At 40.1% G+C, this 19027-nt stretch overlaps 1 protein-coding gene across 7 annotated transcripts in view; it reads right to left on the bottom strand.

Annotated features, from left to right (window-relative positions):
- Positions 1-3406: 3406 nt before the first annotated feature.
- The window catches only part of CPNE4 (copine 4), a 269020-nt gene continuing 253399 nt past the window's right edge, over positions 3407-19027 (bottom strand). For 6 of the 7 annotated variants that reach the window (XM_048951294.1, XM_048951295.1, XM_048951292.1 and 3 more), the window contains 4 exons: positions 17071-17122; positions 12288-12421; positions 9908-10144; positions 3407-4008 (listed from right to left, as the gene is read on the bottom strand). In XM_048951294.1, coding sequence (XP_048807251.1) covers positions 3877-4008; positions 9908-10144; positions 12288-12421; positions 17071-17122 — 555 coding nt within the window. In that variant the 3' untranslated portion in view covers positions 3407-3876. The other variant, XM_048951299.1, reaches the window with a different exon arrangement.

Consider the following 19027-nt stretch of genomic DNA (forward strand, 5'->3'; position numbering starts at 1 on the left):
ATGATTCAGTGATTCTATGAATGAAAGCAATACTTTTGAACCTGCAATCTTCACAAGGGAGAAGGCAGCTAGCTTTCACTTGTATGTTTTGGGGATCTTGCAGGGTGACTGCAAGTCTTATAATGTCAGGTGAGAAAGTTCACTCTGAACAACCAGTCAGGTACCTTCCGGTGTAAACTTGTGTGGCTGGGGAGCCGTGCTGAAAGAGGCAGCTCTGTTTTGTCTTGTCAGCAAACATCTTACTGCAGTATCGTAGTAAGGCTCAGTGAGCTGGATACCCTTCCATCCCATGTACATATACCCAGGGAATGCAGGTGAGTGATGGAGATCTGCAGAGCTATCAGGTACATCTGCTAGGAGTCAGGGGCCTTCCACCTGAGCACTTATTGCCATATCACCTCTGTGACCTAAAGCAAGCCTTAGGTAGGACCAGTGATCTCCCCCGCACTCAGAATGACTCAAAGTGATGAAACTTGGAACCTCTCAGCTGTCATCAGCTGTGTGCCTTTATATTTGCAAATTAAATTAGAAGATGTTTTAAAGAGGCACAATTATCGTCATTTCATTTTCTTACATGCCTGTGGACTCTTTCATCAAATGCTGTATAACACAATATTGCTGTTTACAGTGAGGGTTTTACAGATAGATTTTTACCTTACATAAGTAAGCAATTAGCAGTGTATTAGCAATTTTTTCATTAGTAGATTTAGTTTACCCTACATAACTAAAAATATAACTCATCTTCATTTCTAGCTCAAGAATTAGAGAAATTAATATATTTCTGGGTTAATAGGGATGATGAATACCTTGAATATTCTGGGACTTCTGGGTATTGGATTGGATTGAAGAGGCAATAGGAATGGATGCAGAATTACAGTAGGCAGTGAAGACTATCAATTACCTCGAAGGGGCAAGATATAATTTATAATAAAGTCGTTTTCAGAATTTAAAATGATCCATAAAACCAGTAGAAATTTAATATCTACAGGAGAAATGACAGCAGCTTAGCCTAAGGGCAGAAGGGCCTTGCTAAACCCTAAGTATCATTTCACTGATATATTCATATATTTAATGATACTACTCTGCACAAAGCCAATACCATCATATTGCACTGTATCAGCTGGGACACTGAAAATTCTTTCATTTCTTCATTTCTTTTCCAGGAAATCCCTGGAGATTCTGAAGGTTAGGTTGGATGGGGCCCTGGGCAGCCTGATCCAGTGGGTGGCAGCCCTGCCCACAGCAGGGGGCTGGATCTGAGTGAGCTTTAGGGTCCCTTCCAACCCAAACCATTCTGTGATTCCATCATTATTATGCACGCTTATTTGCTGGAATTCGAGTAGATTGAGGGAGATTTCCAACTGAGCTTTCAATATCATGGAGGTGTTCTTTCAAACACCTTGGGGGCTGGTGCACAACTGCAGATCTGTCCCCACTGGTGATGTTTTGGTTTTAAGTAGACAGCATTCTGATCTGGATCATGTGAAGTAAACAGAAAGATGCGTAGCAGCTATGATTGTCTTCAGACACTTAGGTAGACCAAGTACATACATGAAGATGACTGGTGAGTTATGCCTGGTGAGTTACATAGCTCAGCATACAGTAACCACCTAAACCATGTGTGATGCTGCATTATAGATGCTCCTTGTAACATCTTTGCTAAGGACAAGCTGTAAATCCTCGATTCCATGCAACTGTGAACACTCCATAAATCATTTAGTGAGGGATCATATGTGCCAGAACTGTTTATCTTATTTCTGTATTTTCTTGCTGGAAACTTGTTTTCCTTTCCTTCAGTGTGGCAAACAACAAAAAAGGCTGGCCACTCTTCAGCTGCCCTTTGCATCTCTGAGTCCGTGGCCAGGTAAAGTCATATTTTTTATGTTACAAGAGCACCATCATGGCTCTGAGGATCTCAAAACACATTTCAAATACAAAAATCCCCCAGTACCATTATGAGATGTTTGTGAATTCACAGCAGTGATCTTCATTTTGCAGACGAGGAATCTGAGGCACAGAAAAGTTAAACAACGTTCCCAAGATTACAAAATAATATCATAGAGGAGCAAAGAACATTGATCCATTGATTTTTCAGCCATGTGCTTTAACAGTGGAGAAATACTCCTTCTGAGAAGTGGGAAGGAAAAGAGGGGGAAATAGGAATATGAAGCTACAGGTGTCTTAGATAACTTGGTGGAGCAGCTCTGATTTGAGATCTATCAGTTGGGTCATCTTCACACAGTTTATACATTTTACCACGTAAAACTGGCTGCTGTTCAATACCTGATCACTTGAAGAAATCTTCATTAGGAAGTGTGAGAGATTGCTCTGTGGGATGGAGCAGAACTGAATGTGCTGCGAAGACAGCCCCATGTCTTGGCTATCCTGTGGCCTTCATTTTATGGTACAAAATGAATCAAAGCCGATCTCATGGAAGTTTACTTCTAAATGAGAACAAAGGAATTACAGTTCTACATTACCTGCAAACTGAAAAATATGTGTGTCTAAAACCAAAGAAGCCTGCTTACAGGTGAGATTTCCCAGAATATTCAACACTGGCCCCAAATGGCTTCTTCTGGGACTCACAACACAAATGTATTCACTTCAGTGGGAGTACTGCTCATCCAATGCTGTGCCCTTTGGACAGTCCCACACAAAGTTATTTTAGGTCAAACATCATCCTTAACTTTGAGCAAGTTACGTATTTCTCTATTGTCTTCTAGCAAATGAAGAAGCCAAAATTCAAACACTAACACTGATCTAATTTCTTCATTGGTGAATATGTTTTAATATTCCAATAGAAAAAATCAATCCACTGCTAATGTGTTCTTGTTTGTTCTCTTATGTATTTTTTTGATATGAAATCAGTTCTTCTATCGCACACAACAGCTGTGTGTGACAAGTATCAATTTTCAGTTGCCACAAAATCAGGCCATGCAAAATTTCTTTTAGAAAATGTGTCACACGAAGTTGGATACTGGGTGCAAGATTAAAAACAAAGCAAAACAAAACAAAAATGAAACAAAACAAGAATTCCCAAACATCATAGGTTCTAAATCTGGGTAGCCAAAACCAACACATTGGAAAGCCAGCCAGATCGTTTGGATTACGTGGGCATATTGTTTTCATGCAGTCCTGATGCATGATGCCCTCCAAGCCAGATCTGTTCACAGCTATGGTCTGAACACTCTGTAGTGTGGCTCAGGCCACAGACTGAGTGGGAATGTTTGGGTACCCATATTACAGACTGGTAATGGTAGAAGTGCCCATGCTCAGGACTAGATATCTCTTGAAATAACTGATTACCCCTTTGTTGGAATACAGAAGTTGAAAGCAGGCAGCGAGAGAAATAAAGATGTTGTGGCAGAGAGAGAAATAAAGACAACAACTGCAAAACTGTGTTGTTTTTATTTTAAACATGCAAAATACAGTTCATGCATCTGCCATTTTGAAAAATCTCTCAGTTCATAGCAGATTAAACCAAATACATTTTGGCTATCGACTCTCAATAAATATTTCAAAATGCTTTATAGTGTAAAGATAAGAAATTTAGCAAAATTTCAACAAACCTGTATAAAAAACAGATACAGATAACTTTTTATTTCAAGGAGACATGCTGTAATGGAAAGAGTTCACTCTTTTTTTCTGGACTTTTTTTCCTCATAAAAAGGTTTCAACAATAACACAGATTTAAGCCTTTGGGCTACACATGCAAAAAAAAACCAACCCGAACAAACAAAAAAAAGAAGGTTATTTTAGTTAAAAATCACCAAAACGTGCTATTCTTTTTGTTTGTTTCATTTTTAAGTACAGTAGTTGTAGACAGTAGCATTTCTTTTTTTTTTAATTTGATTTTGTAAAAGAGTGCAGGCAGGTTCATGGAGCTAGTGTCCTGGAAGACTCGTACTCTGAGACACATTTTGGTTTTATCCCTTTGCCATTGTAATAGTCCACGACTTGGTTTGGAACTTCAGCCAAAACGCTTTTTGCTAGAGCAGCTGGGGAGGCCTGCAGGAAATGGTAGAAAACACAAATGTTAACCTGTCTCTGTGCTATAAGGGCCACGGGTTTAGAGGCTTTGGAGCCACAAGATCAAGGCAAGACTTATGGTACAGAGTGGCACTATGAAATTCATTTTGTAGGTCAGCCTGGGCATGTACACAAGGCCACTTAGAAGTACGCCAAAGACAAGAGTGATCTATATATTTTCAGATCCATTTGGACTCTTCTAAGCTCAAGGCTGAGGCAACTGTTGTCCTGAACTTCACTGTGCTCAGAGAGCGCCGTATCATGATGAAATGCTCTGCAAGGACTACATTCACCAGTACTCACTGAGGGACCCTGCAGAACTTCATGCTGAACGTGGGTGGACATCCATGTAATGGGAGGCCTTCATCACTACTCTGATCTTCAGATGCTGGTGTTGTGTTTTAAGGGCAGGGGAAGTTTTTAATTCAAGTATATATATATATATATTTCCACTGGAACTAAATCATTGTCTGAAAATGTTTAATTCCCAGGTTTTGTGGAGGCTTTAAAGCTCTTCCTGCAACATTCAAGTGATGGGCATCACCCAGAAACAGGTCCTATAAGAAGTGACATCCCTGAGATGCAGAGGCAGCCGCTGGCTTTTGCCCTCTAGTGGCAACGGCAGTTGCTGCCTTGCACCATGACAGTGCTCCTATGGGGCCTGTGGATGTTTTGTGGGCAACCATTAACCTGCACGTGCTACAGAGATTTTCTTCAGACCCTGTATCCATCACTGATAGAACTGGCGTCCTGTAGCCCAATGCAAAGCAAAGGTACCCTCCTGCCCCGTGTTTTGGATTTGCTGTTTCTACATATTTGGATCAAAGCTGACTCCAAATCCTGTGACTCAGCCTACCTGACTCTGCTCCCTATGAGCCTTCCTCAAAAAATGCAGAAAAAAATGCAAATGCTTGAAGTTCAGTCTGAGAGGTTTCATCTGCTGTACTTATCTCCAGGTACAACACACTGCAGCTCAGCTGATCCAGGGGAACTCCTTAGCAGGTGGCTGGATCACATTTCTTTTTCTGCACGCCAAGCACTACTTCCCAAAGTAATGAACACGTTCCTTCTCCCTGTCTGTAATGCTTTCAGCTAGTATTCAAACCTGGCTTTTCACAAAGCAGCTGTACTCACTGACTTATTGCCCTGCTCTCTTTCATGAGGTAGGATTCTTATTTTTTCAGTCATATATTTAGGCTTACATAGGATGTACACAGTAAATTATCCTCAGGCGTGCTAACCCAGGGGTGTAGAAAACCCATGGGCATCAGAAATTCTACTATCAAATATTACAGTATAATAGTGCTAGAAAAAGTATAAATAAAACTATTTTGAGTCACTTATGTGATTAGTAATGAATAAAATGAACCAGTATTTCCACAATGAGACATTTCTGCCAAAATATCTGAGCGGGTGAAAGTCTGGAACAATTCTGCAGAAACAAAGTGGCAAAGCAGAACCCACACCTTGTGTGACAGCACAGCAGCTGTTCCCACATGTTACAAGGCAACAGGACTCGTGTTTGTTTTACGTAGTCTTTCACAGTTGCCCTGTTCTTGTCTGTTCTCAATGAAATCAGCAGAAAATGCTCCTTGGAGTCAGGCAAATGACTCTTTGTTACTACTGAGAGTTACTGTTTTTTAAATCTCCCTCCCAGTGCGGTAAGCTGCATGTACCTTAACTTGCCTCTGTGCTATTTTACTTGAAATACAACTGTACACAAAGGGTAAAACAGGAGTGGGGGAAACTGGGCCAGCACTACAGGCACAGCTCCCCTCTGCTCTGTGCCTAAAGATGCTGGGCAGGGACATTTGCCACCAGCTTCTGTGGATCACACACATAGTCTGCATGTCTAAACATGGGACCAGCACTCATCTCTGTATCATCTTCCTGATGCTACTTGTCCCTGTAGTGCTTGTACCTCTCAGTGTGCATGAGAAGTGAGGAGCCTTCTGCTGAGGTTTAAGCTATTATGCCTGCTGTGCCCACAGGCCAACAGGCTACCAGTGCCTCACACATGTTGTCTGCATTGCTGCCTCACCATGGTGGTGATGCCCGTTGGTCCTGGGGCTCTTTTTACTAGGGAGCATCCCCAAACACGGTGAAGGGTGATTTCTTGCCAGTTCAGGCCACCTGTACATCAAGCACTGTTGCGTGGTGAAGCACTCTCACTTCAGGATGGTGCAAAGCAGCACTTGTGTAATTAAGAAACACCCAACTGCTTCCAAGCTAAAAACCAGTCCAGTTCAGCAGCACTGTTTAAGTTGCCTTCACTGGGCTCTTAACACAGATGGTACACAAATGTTTTGCTGTAACATTTTGTTACACCACTGTTTAAATGCTATGCCTGAAGAGCAACCTAGCAAGAAACACCTCCAGATGAATAGTTCTCATCTGATGGCTAACACACAACAATCGGATCACCCAGCAGCAAGAGAATAATCCCCTCTGATGATAATTGGTGTATATTACAAATGACTGCTGATTCCATTCTACAGCTTTACCATGCATAATCTTTAATTACAGTGCATAGTGCAAAACATTACTCTTTGGAGTGGCGAAGAACTATGCTTTCCCTACTTGTTTGTGACAGGTGTTATTAAGTTGCAGTTATTAGGCTTTGTAATTAAACACAATGCTAAGTGCAATACCATCTATTTGCTGCATCCAAGTTGTGCACAGAAAATACATCATGCTTTTTAAACTCAGAAAAGTCAGCTCATGTAGTATCACTGCGAATGGATTGAGGCGGAGCTGCAACTAGAGATTTGCTAGGAATCAATACAATTATGATTAATGCTTTACCGAAGTATTCTTGATGCAGGACATCATGTAGGAGAAGATTAAACCCCAATAATAAAACTTTATATCTCTGGTCTTGAGCCAGTAAAACACCGATTGGGGCTGTGAAGTTTATGATATGTGAATAACTGTAACTAACTGACTTAAATGTATGTGCGAGTGCTGCCAAGGATCAGACCCTTCCCTTAAGTCAGAATCCCTCTCATTTGATAAGTTTATCTGTAGGTTATTTTTAGAATTCCCTTCTCCCTCATTTCGATTTTCTCATAGAGGCAGTTTTTGGGAATGTTGTTTTTCATCTCCTTCAATAGATATGAGATTCTGAGTTGCAGGCTGACCTGAGAGTTGAAGCAATGAAAAAAATATTGTTTAGTCTGACTCAAAATGAGTTTGGGTTTACTATTCTATCACAACAAAAATAATTGCTCACAAATAACATCCCATAACGTCCCTCCTTCCGTCAGCAGTACAGGCAATATGGATTCAGGCATAAATAAATGACTTAGTGGAAAAATCTACAAACTTTATAAAACTTGATATGTAGTCTTTCTAATGAAATCGTTCACTTTCTCTTTTCCCTACTTAAGAGTTGAAGATACAAAGTAGCAGAACTAAACACAAGGTTAAAAAAAAAAGAAAAAGACAAAAACTGACAAACGAGATGAGATTTTTAATCAAACACATCTTTTCCCTAAAGCTGTAAAATGTAATATGTTGATTCACAGTAATTCTTGTATGTGATCAGAAGTGATCTGACAAACCCCATTTTGGGTTAAATCTGCATTTGCTGTGGGAAAAAAAATATTCAAAACATCACAGTCATTTCTATTATCATAAATTACTCCACTAGTTGATGGAACAGGCACGGCCTTTTGTTCATGCTGAGGGTAAGTAAGAAAGATGGCTGTGAATATCAGTTTGTCCAGGGAGATATCATCTGGGGTGCTTTCACAACAAAGAAATTCAAGCAGTAGTGGCTGTTGTTATGGGCACTCATCCATTACACTGACATTTGTTGAAATGCTGAAAGATCATGATATACAGATTAAATATCAAGTTGTATAAGATATATTGGCATTTGTGATATAGCAAACACATTATCTATCTCTAAAGCTATATTATCCCCATTACTGAGAGAAAGGGGGAGAAAAATATCTCTATTTAACGAGAGCGATGATTTTTTAAGATCGCTGTCCTTTCCCAATACTGGGGTAGTTAATCTACAACAGCTCAAAATAAGATGCACTCGCCATTTGATCAATGCTTGCAATTAAAATAACATTTAGAATCACTCAAAAGTTAACATAAGGCACAAAATATTCAGCGCCCAAGCTGAGCTGCAACCGTCAGCGTTAATCTATCCAATCAAGGGTGATTTCAACTTTGTTATAAAGACACAAAGTGAAACGAAATTTAACAAATGCAGCTGGATTTGCCAGTTCCTTGCAGAAACATTTTTTAATTCAAAGCAGGTCTAGCACCAGTCCATAAATAACTTGCCTCTTGACACTTTCACAATAGACTGGTACAGTACCACACGCTTGTGATTATCTGATGAAGGAGAACTGTGAACTGTGAGCAGGTCGTGCTCATACTTTGTTCCAGCAGATACTTAATAGGTGGCTGAGCAGAGCTGTCAACACAAAATGTACGTCTCTACAATTCAGAGGCAAACCTGCCACCATTTAGCATGGCCTAATAGCACAAAGTGAGGTTTGTCATCATACAAGGATACACTCTTTACATAATGGTAAAGGGAAAAAGGGAACAAGTCTTTCACTTATTTGTCAGTGGATTTAGTGAAAGTAAGAAGGGTGTCCACAGCTGTGACAAACATGGAAACAGTTTATTTTGAAGACAGAAAAAGGAACAACTCTGGAGAAAAGAATAATAAAAATGAAGGTATTTGGGGAGTAACAAAAAGACCAGAAAAACAGTGTAAATCCATATGCAGACCAAAACCAACCCAGAACTGAAAACCTATGTGTGACAAATCCAGAACTAAGAGAATGAGAGCAGCTTGAGAAGGGCTCTTTCATGATGAAAGTGAAACAGGTACACTGTAGGGTAAACAAATTCTCTAATCTAATACCAAGGATATCCTTCTAGACTAAGGTGAGGAAAAAGTAGTAGGGAAGAATGATTAAATATCACAGAAGGAATGAGGGGAGGAGGGTAGAGAAAGATGGAAAAACAGGGGGGAAAAGAATGGAATCGGCATCACTGATGAACCGTGTCTATTCCATGTCTATTCCTGCCTCCATATAGAGAAAAGGACCCTGAAAGAACTGTCCCTTGGAGTGAACACTGCCTCTACTCAGGTGCTGAAAATGTCCCTGGGACAGATGCTGCAATGTCGACAGGTGACTGAGGAGGAAAGTACATGGCCAAGGGATTACTTCAAATTTGGCACGTCAGCGCTGGGTCTGTCACCTCTCCTCCTCCCGTGTGTCTCCTGTACTGCACTGCGCTTCGTGGGAACAGCTGGCTGAAGGCACAGGGAACTCTTAGTAGCAGCACTTTCTTGGCTGTGCTCTTGTACAGAACTAGAGGAAAGGTTTGCAGACAACCAGGATGCTCTGGGTGGATTGTTCTGACTTTGAGAATTCAGGGATCTGAATGTCAATAAGTAAGCAGCCTCCTGGGGGAAACCACTGAGTGCAAATCTGCGGCTGTTTCATTTCTCTGTGGAAGTGAAGAGACAATGTACATATATAGGAATGCAATATAATAGCCCTAACAGAATGCATGAAAACAGAATGGAAAAAAGATTTCAGGGAAAATAAGACAGGGAGAAAAAGCAAACTAAAATCAGAGAGGAAGTGGACATCAGGATGGGCACCACAAGAAGCACAAGGATTTTCTCATCTCTTCTTTCCCAACTATGTCACTCATGAAGAACATTTCATTATGTGTTTGTTTTTATTTGTTTTGATTTCATTTCTGACATAATAATGCCACTGACACACTGTATACTTTATATACCGTTTTTCAACCAATGTTAAGCCTAGCCCCAGGGACTACACTACATGTTTATACATTCACTCCAGCAGAACGGATGGAAAAGTCAGCTTACATGTTTGAAGTTCCTAAATGGCACAAACTGGACAATGTCTCGAAGCACAGGCTCGCCCTTGGGAGACCTCAGGATCCCATCATCGCCATCCAGCATCTGCATGTCACTAAAATCGGCGTTTCCCACCCCGACGATGATGACTGACATGGGAAGGTGAGAGGCATGGACAATGGCCTCCCTGGTGTCAGCCATGTCTGTGATGACGCCATCCGTTAGAATGAGCAAGATGAAATATTGCTGAAGTTGTTGGATAAGAAGTAAAAACCATTAGTTCATCTTTCAAAGACTTTTTTTTTTGGTATAAAATTCTTTCTGACAACTGTCAATCACAGATTTTTAAAAGAGAAAAGAGCCATTATAATGACGCAAATGTTAAGTGCATTTCCCATCCAAACCTCATCAGTTGCTAACTTTTCTTCTGCTGCAGCTTGGCTGTAGTTTACATCAGTTCCTGGACCTGGAGGGAGCCAAAGGATGCACAGTGAAGGAAAGAGGTGTTCTAGCTGCTAGGGCAGAGAGAGTAGGACTTTGGCTGGGAAGTCTGGAAGAGTCCTGATATCCTCACCAGCCTTATTTTCCATCTGCTGCACAGTCACTTTTGCTGACAGTTTCTGATTATTTTCTTCCCCTTGGGAACCAGTGGGAGGCAGAAAGGAATGGGGTACTGAAGCATTACGAGCTTGTAGCAGAGGTGTCAGGGATGTTATGACAGCACTTTGCAGAGGAGGTTTGCTAACAGGCAAGTGGGATGGGTGCAGCCATCTGCAAATTGCAGGGTGACCCAATGGTACCTGTGGGAGAAGCACCCCACCACGGCAGATCTGCTGTATTCTGCAGAGCGATGATGTCCCTGAGAAGAGGCAGGGCATGTGCAGAAAAGGAAAATATCCATTTCAAACACTTTACATGCAGCTGTTAGGTTTACTCATTCTCTAAAGGAGAGCAAGCAATTTTCTGTGCTTGTCATTTCTTTCCCAATAGTCCAGGGCTCTCTGGACTGGGATCAAATAGGCTATTACATCTTCAGTTGGTAATGGGAAAAAGCAGCTCTCACATGGGCCTTTTATGAATAGCTAGGCAGCTGGAGCCATTTAACAAATGTGCATTAATAAGAGAATTGAACAGGTCATAGAATTTGGTCACTCTGCACAAGCAGTACCAACAGAAAACATCATTACAGTTTATTTATATACAGCTATGTAAACTCACACAGAGTTCTGTTCATCACCTCCCGCCACGAGTAAAACAAAATACACAGAGAGGTAACTTCATCTTGAAGAATCATGCTACAAGTTAATTTGATGTTCAAGCAAACAGAAAGTGGGGAAGCTTAGGTTTAGAAAAATGAAGCAATTTATTAAATGCTACATAATAGCTCAGAGACAACAGTGGGAACAGGATGAGCCACCGTGAGATTAGCTGGGTATGGAAATTCAAATACAGCAATTCACTACTGTAGGACTGATTCTAAATAGTATCAATACACTGCAAATTGTAATGAAGTGGCAATCATGAGCCCAGAGTCATGAAAAGAAACGTTTGGGAAATCCTGCCTTAACGGGAAAGCTCAGGGAAAGCTCCAAACTGGTAATGGGATGCATGTCAATGTGCATCTCTGTTCTGTTCCTATACATGAGCATTTTTCTGCTGCAGTATTTGAGTTATCTGTTACATCCCTGACTCCCACAGCACTGCTTTACATTTGTAGATGTTTCAAACCTACTTTCTCACACACTTTCTCTTGTTCTCTTAATCTCACTTTCTCCCATTCTGTCTGAAAAACAGGAAAAAAAGTAAGCCTAAACCATTTGGTAGAGGTATGTTACACACCATCCATGTTTAAGTCTTACAGCCCAATAAATCTGTCATGAATCTATCAGATGCAGGCTAACAGACTTGTCTCCTTATTTCCAAAGGGCACATAGTACTACACGTCCATAATAGTAAAATGAAAACTATTACTGTAGCAGAGGAATGGTTGGGAAAAAAACATAACAAAACACCTAGCTGACAAAAATAGAAAGTTCCAGTACAGTCTCTGCAAGATACTTGAAAATAGGTAGTCTGTGTGGAGAAACATTTGAACTCATCTACTTGTATAACGAAAGTTAGGGCTGCATTTTTGTAACCCTAGTCCTGCCATTTATATTACCTCTGTGAAGACATGAGTGTGTTACAGGAAACAGAACAGTGAGGTAAGAATTGGAATCATGACTACCAAAGATGTAAAGGTTAGATACACTGCTCCAGCTGCCACAGACTGAAAGTGACTTCTGTGCACGTAGTTGGTAAAAGCTGGCAAGGCATTATTAATACACACTGAAAGATCTTGTTGTGTTGGCCTACAAGACAGTGCAAGAACAAAGCATCATGCCCTTACCGAGGCTTCCTTGGTGTTGGTCTCCTCTGATGCTGATTTTGCCACCTTCTGGATAATGGGAGCAATGTTTGTTGGCCCGTAGAGCTGCAGCTTTGGAAGGCAGCTCTGATAAGCCTCCACAACACCTTGTATTCCTGGTAGGAAAAGCAAACGTGAGCACATAACCAATATCATGCTTGTTTAAAGTGTAAATAAAAGGCAGGTTCTTAATGAGTAAATTCAAAATGTCACACAGTTAGTAGGCACTAACAATTTGAGATAATTTCTGAGAAGCTGCCTCTAGCTGCCTTGAACCTAGTTTGTAATAGGTAATTCATTATACCATGCTTCTTCCCAGCAGTGCTCAATGCCCATTTTCCAGGTATTAGCTTGCAATGCCATGGGTTTCGTTCTTCTCATTTCAAGGTGTAAGTGATTACTTGCTGATCACCAGCGAACATTCATGCTAAAAGGGTAGGCACAAATTAAAAGCCTTTCAACACTTCTCTTTCCTTGTCTTCAGGTAGATATTTATTTCTGCTTATCATGGTAGTTACCAACAAACTTACCCTTTGCACTCACAATCTAGAGCTGTCAAGGAACTTAAACACCTTTGCAAATACCTAACTCCCTTGTGCTAGAAAAACACTTTCTCAGGGTGAATTTGCATAATTACTCATAGGTTGAATTCAGCTGTGACCAAAAACTGTGAAATCTTGGAATAAATAGAAGGATGCTTTCCAGTCTAAGAAAAATGAGCTTTAGTCAGTAAGTTTTGATGGAGAACCAGCTATTTATGGCTTTTTCATTTCAGGATATATAGCCAGACCAAGGAGAATAGACTTCTGCTGACACACTTGACAGATCACAGAATAAGAATTGGAGTTTTCAATCATTGAGAAGAAGCGTTTCTTGAAGTGATGCACGTTAGCCTCCACAGACAGGATCCCAGCTTAACAGACCTAGAGGATTAGAGGTCTGAAGTTGGAAAGAAAATGACGGACTGAAGAGCTGTGTAAAGGGAGCTGAAGAAAGAAATGGCTTCGGTGAGCTCCTGAGCCAGTTGCAGTTTGCATCAAGACTGCCTCACTCATGAGATTTTACTCAGCCATGTTTGCAGGATATAGGAGTGTGGATCCTTTACTAACAAATCAAAGAGAGCTGCAATAACTTAGCAATGATTCACCTGAACCTCCTATGATGAAATGATTGGGAATACGGTCTTCTCTCTTTGTAGATAGTTACAAACACATTATTCCATTGCAATGCTCACAGATAAAAGAAAACTCTCCAATTATAGTTACGATTGTTTAAATGTAGAGTAAAGGTACAGAATTTCCTTTGGTAATTCCAGTGACTAAACTATATTGCAAAATGGGTCCTTTGTTAACTCCCAACTTTAACTTCACTAAGTTTTCATTATATATACTTACAGGTCTTGCACAAAGGCCTCATAAATTTTCTCTAAGACGCTGGCAAGTTACAATGTGATTTTAATTTTTACATTAAAATAGTATGAGATAAAGCTTGTCCCCTGTAGTCCAAATAGATCTAGCGTGGTTCATGTCAGGAGGTTGTTTTCATCCTAGAAATTAACATGTTCTAGAAACACATACTTTATATATAGTCTAGGTTCAGTATCTTTCAGAAGTATCTGCCCTCCTCCTATATCTGAATCCCAAAGGATATGAGAGTGGTTTACCTTGTGGCTTACTTTTCTTGGACCCTTTCATTTTAGGCAAATCCAATAGTGTACGTTTCTTCACAATTCATCCCTTTACTTTTGTACTCAGAACCCATGTTCAATAGTTCTAATGAAATACAGTGTAAGCATGTGCACATATGTGTGTAGAAGAATGCATGGATGCGTAGAAACATTTATTCAGATTAGATCCTGTCATTTTCTTCCTCAAAAAATAAAGACTATAAGATATAAGATTATATGTAAATAAGTAAATACTAACTATAAGACTATAAACATATTATACTATAAATAGAATAAATAAACTAAACATAAAACTATAAACACTATTTTTTTGAGAATAGAAATGGTAATAGGGGAAAAATGTGCAAATATCTGTATTTTATGCATTCCATTGATCTTTATATCAAATATTTACAAGCAAGAAAACTGAAAATATGCATTTCTTTTGAATGTACAGGTATATCTACAAATGAGTCCAAATTGTTATTGCAGCTTGTATGGGCCTACTGCACTAGTCCTATCTCTACAGATATTAGGTGGGTTTGTTGGGGGTTACAAAATCCACCTCCTTAACCATGCTGGTCACGCTGCTTTTGAGTAAGCCCAGGATCCAGTTGGCTTTCTGGACTGCAAGCGTGCGCTGGTGGCTCATGTTGAGCTTCTCACCCACTAACACTCCCAAGACCTTCTCCCCATGCCTGCTCTCATCTATTCTCTGCCCTTACTGCATTTGTGTCTGGGTTTGCTCCAACCCAGATGTAGGGCCTTGCAGTTGGGCTTCTGGAGATTTGTACAAATGTGGCTCTTAAGCCCATTGAAGTCCCCCAGGGGATTGGTGGACTGAATCTCAGGAAAGAATTCCTCTCATCTAGAATTAAAAATACACTTTTTTTTTTAGTTAGGTAGGATATGAGGGATTTACTGAAATAAGAAACACTCGATCCTCATGTTAATCATTCCTCTGCTCATTAAAGAGTTGACATTTTAGCACAATCCCTATTCAGTGTAGAGTGATGCGTAAACCTCTTATGTGTCAGTAAAAGGTCACTACTTCCACAAGAAAGGGATTTCATTCCTCAAGAGCAAAGCAGACACATACTCTTTATATTGGTTCCAGTCTCCGCTTCTTGGTTTAAAGTAAAATATTATTCAGTAATTTTCCTGTGTTTTTGTGGCAAGTATGCTAAATATTACAAGGTAAAATAGTGTGGTGACTAAGCATTTTATCTCCCTCTCACTCTTGGGCCAAAGAGTATCTTCTCACATGACAGGTTGGTGTTACTGCAGCCTGTGCCACCTAATGCAGTGTGGGCATCTACAGAAGTCAGAAACGCCACAGAACAATTGGCTGTGGGAACTGATCAAGCATTCATTACAGGCAGATGATAAGCAAGCTGCAGCAGATGATTAAACAACACGTTTTCTGGTCTGTCTTGTTTTCTTGCTTTCATCCAGATGGACATTATTTTAAATGGTACACAGAAGAGCCTTTTATATCTTGTAGATGTGTGTACAAATGCTCTAAACTTCCCTCCCTGGCCTTCCTCCATGCTGTGACCAACTGGTTGCAGCTTCTTAGCTCTACACCTTTTAGATGATGGATTAACTTCTCAGCTGACTCTTATTCAAAGCACACATAACAACTGAATACATAACAAACAGTAAGTTACATAAAGCTTGGGCGAAGATCACTGAGCTTCTTCCTTTTTTTAATCTCCTCTCATTTTCACTGCTGCATTTCCTTTTCTATACATAGAACGAATAGTAGCTTCTTTAACTGAAGGTTTGGCTGTCCAATCTCTGACTTGCTGTTAGCACATAGGTGTGACAGCCTTTTCAAATACTATAAACATCATTCAGTCAATGCACGTAACTGTATAGCAATGTCAGCATGATAGAAGTATTAGCCTTGGACTCAACAGAGGCAAAAAGGAGGTGGAGTGCACATAAAAATGCCCAAATACTTTTCAAGCACCTGACCTACTGAAGCTGGAGTAGGCCAAAAATTCAAGTGTGCTGCCAAAGCTGGAATGCCTACTGCACCAACAAGACAGGTCTTTCATTTAAGTTGCACGAAATCTGAACATTTTTAATGATGTCTTTTTTTTTTTTTTTTTGTCAAACTGCTTAACCTCTCTTCTTTACCTCACTTTATTCCCTGGCATCTTAATCTTCATCCCAAACATATTCTGCAGACCATGCCAGAAAGAAAGCCACTAATAAGTCTGAGAAGGATTGAAAGGAACAGCTAAAAAATTTGAACGAGAAATGCATTTTGAAATACCTGTTTTAGTGTTTTGAAGGCAGCAAAGAATAAGGGAGAACAAAAAACTTGTGCGTTTTAGACAGCAATGATCATCTGACCAAGACTTTCAAACATGTGTACGTCTAATATGACTTGTTTTTTCCTGTTATCCTCACCTTTTATAAATGGGGAGTATTGTGGCAGGAGGTTCTACAGACAGCATCAATAACCACAGACTTCATATGAAAACATATGATGTACAGCAAAATCTGCTACACTAATCTACCCTCTGACTAATGAAGATTAGTGATTACTGCTAGAACACACCAATCACCTATGCTGTGTTAAAACAGTTGTCTGCTGCATTTGCTGTCATGAAACCATGCTTCCTTCTCTCACACTCATCCTCAGCTGCTGCTCTGACTCTGGTGCTGGGCTGACTTGCAGTAGCTTACTGTTGCTACAGGTCTTGCCAAACAACTGGCAGTAAACAGAGGGAGTCCGACTACAGAGATGCACAGCATGCCTTGCCTTTCACATCTTGCTCCTCTAATGCTGCACAAACTGTGCTGCTGTAGATCCAAAAGGAACACAGAAAACATGGCTTTAGTTTTCAGCAACGTGTGAAAATTCAGGGATGTGCAGTGTTAAGCATCCAACACTGTGTACTTTCAATGGGACCTATCTTTTAGGCCATTAATGTGTGGCACTTGCTAAGGCTCTTTAAATCTGTTAGGTTTCAGAACTGCTTTCTTTAAGAAACACTTTGAAAAGTGTTCAGGGGATACAATAAAAAATAGAAGCAGATTTTGTCACAGCAGAAATACAGCAGTAAGTTTGTCCTGATGTATTACCTGCACATTCTGGGTTGTCTTCATTGAAATTGATTGCAAAATCATGGGAGACCTGCAGATAAATGGAAAGAAGAGAAAACTGTGGTTGGAAAAATTATTCAAAGAGAACTCACAATTAAACACCCTTTACATTCTTTCTGCATTAAACCAGAGATCTTTCAAGCTTTTAGCGTAAAGTTTGAAATACAGTCCCAGATGGAACTCCATGTGAAAACAAAGTACCACAACTGGAATCAAACTTGAAAATAACAATAAAAAACAGGAAAAAAGAACACAAAGAAAAAACACCCAAGCACATGAGAAATCACATCAATACGGCATCAGCACTGGGCTACCAATGGCAGCGACAGAAGAGGGACCCGTTGCTGAGGTGGGATGTAAATGCAAGCTCTCTCACTTCTTAGTGTACAGACCACAGGAGAGCTAAAGAAGGTCCTGTCACAGCACATGCTCTGCCCTGTTCTGAATCTTCCACGCACATGTGAACAGTTTCTCATTTGAAGGCCACAGGCTTATTGAGAAAATAATTTATTCTCCAAGAGATCAAAGAAGTCCCTTGGAACCACTGTGAGATAATAATGTAAGAAATGCAAGAAGTCTAAGTTGGTTACGAAATTAGAGTAGTTGGAGGAGAAATCAGAAAAATAAGGAAAAAGTTTTCCCTCAAGTTTAGTAAATATCCCACTTTCTCACTCTTTAAATATGTCTGTAATGAAATACCACCGAGCTATTTTCTAAGATACATCACTATGAATACAAAAATGTTGCTGATTTTCTAAGAAAACAGTATATTGTTATCTTTAGTGGTTTGGGAAAATAATACAAGACTTCTGAATGCATAAATAATGGAAGACAATGTAAGTTTCAGTTTCCAGGCTTCTTAAATGTCTGTCAATTAGAGATCTGCAACCACAGCACAAATGTACTGGGACTGAAATTTTCCTCAGATGCTCTTTTCTAATTTTCTCGTTTGCTCTTGTCTGATTTGCTCCCCAGATTCCTTTTTGCACCATTCCTTGATGTCTGAGGCTCGATTTCTCACCATCTCTTCAGCTCAGACTCAGAATTCTCCTTCAACTGTCTGGAATGAAGTCCAATTTCTGTTTTGATATACAACATATTGATACATATTTTGGTTTGCAAAAAACGCACACGGCTGAGATGTAAGCAGGCAATTTCTAATTTGAGCTCAGGTATACCACTGCAGAGTAAAGGGAACATTTATATGTCTAACACAATTACATATCTTTAAGACTTTTAGATATCTGTAGGACATTTGGAAGTGCCAGCACTCTTAGGCATACGAAAAGCAACCTGTTTATCTCCTGTGCAATGGCACATGGATTATTTGCAGGAAGATTTATTTGTTGGATGCCACTGTTTTACCTCCTAGTTTAGATGACTTCCATTTATACGCTACAGATAGCACAGAAAATGGTCAGTGAATAGATGTTACACATCAATTGTACCCAGTCCTTCTTATTCTGTCTCATAGGATTCCTTAGATCCAGCTAACTTAAATCAGTCTAATCTTCTCCAGCGTGCAACGTCAAATGTCTCTCTAGCTGGAACTAAGCAGAAGCTTTGTCATCACTGAAATATTTGTCCTGCACATTTTTCCTATCATATGCTGGTCTTGCTCACCATGATGATGCTCACCATTATTTATTAAAAGGTTAAATAAAGTGTGACCTCTACTATGATGGGAGAAAATTCAAGGACTAAAGCAAGAACTCACTGAAGAGCATTCAGCCAGCTCAGCCCTAGCCAGGAATTTATTATGTCTACAAGGAGCATCAGCTGTCTCATTCAAAGGGTTTTAAATGGGCCATCCAGGCTTCTTGGCCATAGAAGATAATGCAGAGAGCCACTATGCATGCTTCTCACTAAGAAGGCACAGGAGAGCAGGGCTGTCAGATACGCTTCAGAGGTGCTCCAGAGCATTTCTGTCTGGCTT

The sequence above is a fragment of the Lagopus muta genome, chromosome 7 (assembly GCF_023343835.1).
Source record: "Lagopus muta isolate bLagMut1 chromosome 7, bLagMut1 primary, whole genome shotgun sequence".
NCBI classification, from domain to species: Eukaryota; Metazoa; Chordata; class Aves; order Galliformes; family Phasianidae; genus Lagopus; species Lagopus muta.